At 36.6% G+C, this 8,782-nt stretch overlaps 1 protein-coding gene across 1 annotated transcript; it reads left to right on the forward strand.

Annotated features, from left to right (window-relative positions):
- Positions 1 to 3,952: 3,952 nt before the first annotated feature.
- LOC137710291 (adenylate isopentenyltransferase 5, chloroplastic) lies at positions 3,953 to 4,807 on the forward strand. The gene has a single exon (XM_068449223.2). It carries the CDS (start codon positions 3,953 to 3,955, stop codon positions 4,805 to 4,807), a length of 855 nt encoding a protein of 284 aa, XP_068305324.2.
- Positions 4,808 to 8,782: the final 3,975 nt, after the last annotated feature.

Below are 8,782 nucleotides of genomic sequence, written 5' to 3' on the forward strand. Positions count from 1 at the left end.
GGTTTACACCAAGACTCAGCTTTAAGTCTTTACCTTTTTGCATTGGTAATGGATGAGTTAACGAGACATATCCAAGATGATATATCTCTTGGTATATGTTTTTGCTAATGGTCTAGTGTTGATAGATGAAACGTAGGATGGAGTAAATGTGAAGCTTAACTTTTGGCATGAAGTGTTGGAAGCTATATGCCTTCGCCTGAGTAGGTCAATGACAGAGTATATGGAGTGCAAGTTCAATGGAAATGGGGGCCTAAATGAGATAGGGGTGAAAATTGGAGATCAAGAAGTACCAAAGAGCTAGTGAACATTTTTGTTCTCTGGGATCTTTCTTGCAAATAAATAACAGAGAATTAGATGGAGATTTCAACCATAGAATTCAAGTTGGATGAATGAAGTGGAAGAGTGCATTGGGTGTGGTGCAATCGTCTTATGCCACCAAAACTCAAGGGAAATTTTTTATAGGACAACAATAAGGTCAACAATGTTTTATGGCACAGAATGTTGAGAGGTTAAAAAGCAACACGTGCAAAAAATGAATGTAGCGAAGATGAGAATGCTTTGTTGGATGTGTGGGCACACAAGATAAGATATGATTAAGAACGATGATATCCGAGAAAAAGTATGAGTTCCTGCAATTAAATATAAGATGGGAGAAAATCGATTAAAATGGTTTCGACACATGAGCTGACGAACTACAGATATTCTGGTTAGAAGAGGCAACTATAAGACGGAGGCCTAGAAAAAATGGGGTAGAGGAAGACATATGAAGATTTTGAAGGAGACTATAAGACAAGATATGGAGTACTTTAAGCTAACAAAAGACTTGGTGCAAAACCGTGCATAATGACGTTCTAAGATTCATACAGCCGACCCCACTTAATAGAATGAAATTTGGTTGTTATTGTTGAGACTTTTTGAAGTACATTAATTTATTCATATGGTAACTAAATATTATTTTGTTTCCCGATTGTTTGTAGTTCTGTGATTAATTTGTTTGTTCAATCTAAGGAATGCATTCTAGTAAGAATTTTTAAAGGAGTAACGCAAAATGTAAACATGCTTTGTTTAAAATTAGGTTATTTATTTCGAAACCTAGAGAAGTACATTTATTTAGTTTATTTTTTCACCCGATCCATTTCGGTGTCCTTGCAGTTCCTTATTACACTACTTGATGGGCTATTCATTTATCCTTATTTAACAGCATCAATTGAGTTGCGTCGCGAACTAGCTCTTAGTCTCGTGGCTTAAAGTTTTTAATTCATATGCTTCTTTTACTCTCGTTGTTCGAAATATGTAACATTCGGAGATTCTTACTCATATGAAACATTTTCGAAAAAACACTAGCAAAGAGAGCCTTTATTTGCTGCCGAAAGCTCTTGCTGCTTGGGTGTGGGACCTTAGGGGCTTCGTTTTGTAATTTATTTTTTTTATTAATAGAAAAAATCTTCTATTGCCAAGAAACTGTGCGTTGCTCGCTTCATTACCTCAATAATCACAAAAGTTATAAAGAAATTACTCTTCATTTTTTTACTAAAGAATTTACTCTATGCTTAAGGAATACATTTTTTTTTCAAACAAATGATATTTGATGAGTCCATATTATACCATGTATTTTACCTTAATCTTAGTATTAATTTATTAGTTATTTTGTGATATTTTGATACTTTGGATTATATTTTCAATGTAGGACATTCGACTTCCTCTAGAGAAAAAAGTGATCAAACGGATGAATTTTGGAGTGATTCCAATTGAAGGATGTTCATGAGTCTTTCAAGATGATTGTATCAAAATTTTAGATTTTTCTACCAAGCCGTTTGACCGTGGCAATGAAATAAAGTTTCGGCACGCAGCTTTCCTAAATTGACGTTTTTGGACGTTTTGGATATTTTGAAGGTCAATATGGCATTTTTTGAGAAAGATTCCTTTTGAGGATTTGTTAGAGACGTCTCAAGCTTTAAAAAGAGGCCTTTCAGGACCAAATCAGAGTTGATTTAGTTGGTCAAAAGTTTGATTTTCTGAAAAGTCCAAATTTCAGTTCAAATAGGAAATCTTTTATTTCCTAGATATCTTATTCTATTATGTTTTCTAGTTTTTAGAAGACCTTTTCTAAGTAGGATTTTATTTTGTAGTAGTATAAATAAGGCTATTTAGCCATTAGAAAAGGGAGAACATAGGCATCAATTTGGAGAACTTAGCTAGGCTTTGATGATTTGTATTTCAAGATGTTTTCTATCCATGTTCTTAATAATATTTTGTTTTATAGTTATTCATAACTAATTTCCATTTGCTAGGGCGATGCCTTGAGCCTTAGCATGAATATGTAGTTTTTATTTAATTGCTTATGATATTATACATGCATACTTTGAATTATTAATCACTGTTTTTTAAACTGTCTTTATATCTTAATGCTTAGTTACCATTATGATGTTTAGATAAGTAATTGAATGCAATTCGGTAGGAATGCCACTGGGGGATTGAGTATTGCTTCTTGTGAATGATAGTTGTAAGTTCACCTAGGATGAATGTCAGGGTTGCATGGTTTTTCAAAGGGTTTTCACAAAGCGTAATGAATTATGCATGTTTATATTTCATCTGAATACCACAGACGAATTGCATGTTTGATATACATTCACAGAATTAGATACGCACTGATACATCGACATTAGCGGCTTAAGGAATACTGTAAAATACACATTCAAACTCTTCTTTCTTCTTCTTCTTCTTCTTTTTCTGTTTATTAGCTAACGATGGTAAAGTTGTATGATTAAAGACGACCGTCTCAACTGAACAAATTCATACTATTTTATAATACAATTCATTTCTATGCTCGTGGAAATATATATTTGGTAAGAACAATAATATGAAACAAGTATTTGTATCCAATTGTTGCTTTTCGAACATTTACCGATTGTTTGTATCAAATTCATTTTTTATTTCTTTGACAAAACAAAGAAAAATAATATTCAAACATTCCCTTTTTTTTTTTTTATGTTGTCAAATAAGGTGACAGTAAAAATGGAAAGTTTATATGTAGGACTTTGACAGAAAGATTTTGATAATTAATACCCGTGGATATTTGTATCTGTATATATGCAAGAAAATTTTAAATGGTTTAAAATCATGTAGATACACTGTATTGATATCAGATTTTGAAATTATTGCTAATAACTAAAACAGATTACGATATTAGGGAATTGAAAGAAAAAAAAAAGAAAAAGATATAACACACACACACATATATGTGGGATAAATTAGTATATATACCCACTCGAATATTTCATGAGAAACATTTCTATTGTACGCGTTACGAAACTGTGAGTGAGAGCTAGCAAATTATAAAGCAGAAGAAACACAAAACCGATTTATTTTCGTCAAGACAAAGAAGGTCTGTGGTGAGTTTCTTGACAAGTATTTTTCTGATGAGAACCATATGTATTTTTACTCTTTTATACCTTTTATTAGTATATTTTATTTCCTAAATTCTAGCACTAAGCTTAGTTCAAAATGTTCTTAACCATCGGAGTTATAAGTCTTTCTGTGTACACGTGCTTCACTTGTGATTTTTTTGTTTTTTATTTTAGTTCTAAAATTTTTAAAATATAAGGTTTATGTCGATACGGCGTTTTATGATTGGTTGATGTAATAAAAAGAAAGTGTAGTGACACATTTCCCCCCACATATGATAGAAGAATGAGGGAAAATTTAATTTGGACCATGATTGATAACAAGCATCTCACAAGGTTACGATTTACAGCTTTTTCACTATAGGTTTATGAAAAGTATGGTCTCACCACATGAATCACGAAAAAAACTTGGTATATATATGTGTGTGTGTGTGTGTGTTTATCTTTCCATTTGTTATTCAATTAGTATTTGAAGATATTAACTTCCCTTGTAAAAATGGTAAATTTGATTATTGTGTATTAAATAAATGACTGTGACAGGGAGAACTATGGAACCTGTGCATGTCAATGGTTCTGTCCACACAAAGGCGAAGGTTGTTTTTATAATGGGTCCGACAGGGTGTGGAAAAACCAAACTTTCCATAGACCTAGCTACCCATTACGGGGGAGAAGTAATTAATTCAGACAAAATCCAAGCCTACAAAGGCCTGGACATTGTCACTAACAAAGCCACAGAATCTGAGCAACGAGGCATCCGTCATCACTTGCTAGGGTTCGTAGAAGACCCAGTAGCTGATTTCTCCGTTGATGAATTTTGTCGTCGTGTGCAAACTTCAATCGATGAGATCACAAGGCGCAACTGCCTCCCAATCATTGCTGGCGGATCCAACTCTTATATCGAGGCACTCATCGAAGATCCAGTGATTGAGTTTCGAAATAAATATGATTGCTGTTTTATATGGCTTGATGTGTCGTTGCCTGTGCTATATAATCGTGTGTCCAAAAGAGTTGACGAAATGGTGGCTGCAGGATTAGTGGATGAGCTTCGTGAAATGTTTGCTCCAGGGGTGAATTATGATGGTGGCATTCGCCGAGCAATCGGAGCTCCGGAGATGCATCCATACTTCATGGCTGAAATGAACAACAATATAGTAGATGATGATAAGGTTCGTAAGGAATTTCTGCTGAAAGACGGCATTTGGAAAACCAAAGAAAATACTTGTAAACTTGCTGAACGCCAAGTGCAGAAAATTCAACTTCTTAGCGACAAATGGGATATTCATCGTATTGAAGTCACTGCTGTGCATGAGAACTGTGGAAAGGAAGCTGTGGTTGCCTGGGAAACCTTGGTTTTAAAGCCAAGTTTCACCATTGTGGATGGATTTTTGCAGAAAGATGGTTGAACTCTGCTGGAAGAAAAATATGAAAGATATATTTGGAAATCACAATAAGAAGACATTAGCTCAGATACGAATTGAAGACTTGGGATTGATCTCAGAATAATTAAATGGCGTTTAGCATTGAAATATGACGTGTATTGTGAGATCATGAACAATCCTTATTTATAATTACTAAATATATGTCAATCAAGCTTATTATCAAATTTGTGATAATAATAATAATAACAATCTTATATTTTATGTCTTACCAAAATTAGTCTTACTAAATATAATAAATTTGGACAAAAACTGATTATTTATATACTCTTTTCAAAAGTTTCAGTTTTTAATTAACTTCACTTGATCATATGACAAACCTGTTTTTCTCTTACAAATGAAATAACTATCTTCATTTGTTGGGTTATCTAACTCTTAAAGTTAAGACTACAGTTTGGTGGTATTCCTCTTCACTTCTAAGTAAAAAGTCTTAGGTTCGGATTTCGTGGATAGCAAATTCGATACCAAATTAAACTATCTATTGTGGCTTTGCCGAACTCCTCATTTTATTGATGTAAAATATATCGTTATACTTAAAATAAAATTAAAATTAAAATTAAAAACTCTCAAATCCAAAAATATTAGCGAATCCCAACAACTTTTTTTTAATTACGTCACTCCAATGATATTTTGTAAGAGAAAAACATGTCTGTCATCTAACCGAGTGAAGTTAATTTTAAAAGATGATTGATGTTGTTTCCGAAAATGGATGAGATGATTGACATCATCGGAGTGGCAAAGGGTAAAGGTTAGGACGTCGCGCAAATACCTACTCTTCGAGTCGTATTAATAGGGTAAATTATATTTTACATCTTCAAATTTAAGTGTAATTATAACTTCTTACAATATCTTTAAAACATTTCAATTTTATACATTTATTATTATTCCATTTCAATTTCATACAACCGTCTTAACTTTTGTTAAATTTTCAGTTATCTACTTATATGGATCTCACGGGCCCTATATACATGTGACACATGAATTAAAAATTAATAAAATAAATTTTAATTATAGAAGGGCTTTCTCCTTCTTCTCTAACCGACCATTTCCTTTCTCTCTCTCTCTCTCTCTCTCTCTCTCTTTCTCTTCTTCTCTTGGTCTCCGCCCACCCCTCACTCTCCTCTCCTCCTCACCCAATTCTTCCTACAGAACAACACCCACTGCTACCTCTAGATTTCAGGTTTTCAGGATTTTTTGGGATGTGGCCGATTTGCTTACCCTGCTAAAGTTGCTCAGGCGACCTCGCTGCACCACCGCCCGCCGCCACTACCAGCGGCCAAATGGCCATAGACACTTAAAGAAGACCAAGGGTCCGGGAGCAAGAAATCATGAGCCAAGAAAAAAAGAAAATCAATAATTCAAAAGAAAGGCATAGTTCTTGTTTTCTGCAAAGGGTTTAGGGTTGCAATTCTGCAGAAAAAATGAAAAGGGTTACGATTCAAAATAAAGGGGTCCAATCCCAAATCGGAAACATCTTTGTTGTTGTTAATAGAGGAGTTCCAAGGGCTTGCTGTTCGCAATTCCGCCGTCAGGGGTGGGGGAGTGGGTTGTGGTTTTGGTGGTGGAAGGGATGGGGGACGGACGAAGGGGAAGCGGATGCAGATGAATGGTGGACACCTGTTGAGATAGCAGGTGGTGGTCGAGGATTTCCTTTTCTCCGACGACTTAGATCTCATCATTGCATTGAATTTAGGGTCTCTAAATCAGTTAACTTTGCGATTTCGGTTTTCGGCGAAGATAAAGTGGCTTTGGTCGAAGTGGTTAAAGAGAGAAGGTGGAGGAGGACGTTGCCGACTTTGTTGTGGGAAGTTGGGTCCAAGATGGGGCTCTTCGATTCAAGGGCTTGGGGTTTGAAAATCACCAAGCAGAGACTTGGGCTTTATTCCATGAGGAACATTGGGTCATGGTGGTGGTCTGACATCGATGGGGAACGGCGGTGGAGCTGCCATTTGAGTCATCTGGGTGCGTTGGGTCGTCGGAGAAGAAGATGAAAAATGGTTGCAACCACTGAGTTTGGGGCTGGAGATTTTTAGAGAGAGAGAGAGATAAGTGGGGTCATTTTGTTTTTTTAGAGAAGTACGATATTTATTGATATAAGATAAAAACGTACAAAGTGGAGGATAGTGTGCTTAAATGGGTCATGATAAAAACCTTGACGGGGCTTTTAACCCGGTCGAAGGGAAAAAAAGTGTCCCACATGAACAACTAACTTTACCTATCCTCACACCAAGAGAGCAAACAAGCAAAATTATAAAAAGTTGTCTTCCATAAGAGTATCCAACAATAACTCAGGAGCAGTCCCCCTCCATTGAAATTCATCAATCTTGCCAATCCCAGATCGAGCAAGTCGATGGGCGGCGGAATTGGCCTCCTTTCTAACATGATTAAGCTTAACATGGGCAAGTTCTAGAAAAAACAAGCAGATGTCATTGATAATAGGGCCCAATATTGAAGTGTCATCCCTTGTATTCCTCATAGCAGCCAACGTGATTAATGAGTCTCCTTCAAACACCACTTGAACATCGCGGGAGCAAACTTGAATTACAAAACAAATAGCCCTACGAGCTGCAATCATTTCAGCATGCAGGGGTGAAGTCACTAATTCGAAACTCCCTGAACATGGTGCAATAAAACCACCATTGCAGTTACGTAAGATTACCCCAACACCTCAAATTCGCGTTCTTTCGTTCCATGCCCCATAGAAGTTGCACTTGATCTATCCCCCCTCAGGTTTGTGCCATTGTTGTTTCTGCACAGTTTTTGAAATCTTAGGAGGTAGATGCCATTTCTAAAAAGCTTCCAGCTATTCCACAGCTCGCAAAGAGACTTCACTTGGCAACGTTTGATTTCCATTCTATAGCAAGTCATTTCTAGCATGCCAAATACAACACGCAGCATCAAAATTAACTCAAAGGTAGCTTTCGTAGCAGTATGAACTAACCCAACCAACCAATCAAGCAAACTTACATTACTGCCATTGTTGACCCTCAACCCCAGGTACGAAAACCACACTGCAGTTGTCATGGGGCAATCTCTCAAAACATGTTCAATAGTCTCTGGTCTTGAAGCACAAAATAAGCACATATCGTCTACCACTATTTTCCGTTTAGCTAACTTCGAACGAGTCGGTAGGGAATTTAAACAACCCCGCCATCCCAAAATTTTTACTTTCCCTGGGACACACGCTCCCCACAGCTTCTTCCATAGAACACGCTCACTATTCCTTGAACCCGAGCCACCTGCCCCTGAATAACTCCCTTCCACTTCCTTACAAGCCAACTGATAAGCATTCCTAACAAAGAACTGTCCATTCTTTTCATAATGCCAAATTAAGCGATGTGCTGAGGGTTGCGAGCTAAGTGGAATTCGTTGTATAAAATCCACCTCCTCCTTGTAAAATAACTGTCTAAGCAGCGATATATTCCACACACCTACACCATTCAATATCAACCTATCCATTGTCATCTCTCTGGTCCACGACAAAGAAGGAGTAATCACCTTGAAGAAAGATTCACGGGGGATCCAATCATCCTCCCAAACTCTAACAGTAGACCCTGAGCCCACCTACCACCTCAAACCTGTCGTTAATACATTCCCTGCAGCCAAATGCTTCTTCAACAATAAGAGGAATTTATGTTACACGTTGCTTTCAAAAACTCGCATTTCGGGAAATAACGAGTCTTAAGTAACTGGAAAGCCAAGGAATCTGGGTTTCTCACAACCCTCCACACCTACTTAGCTAATAAAGCTAGATTAAAAGCATAGAGTTCCCTAAAACCCATTCACCATCCCACTTTGGTTTACACAACATTCGCCAATCAATCCAATGTATCTTTTTCTTGCCAGGTTCCCCGCTCCACTAGAATTTAGCAAGCATCATATTCATTCTGGCACAAAAGTTTTGGGTAATAGGAAACGTTGTATCGAATACATCGGTAAGGA

This window comes from Pyrus communis, chromosome 6, assembly GCF_041283825.1.
Source record: "Pyrus communis isolate YQ-2024b chromosome 6, ASM4128382v1, whole genome shotgun sequence".
NCBI lineage: Eukaryota > Viridiplantae > Streptophyta > Magnoliopsida > Rosales > Rosaceae > Pyrus > Pyrus communis.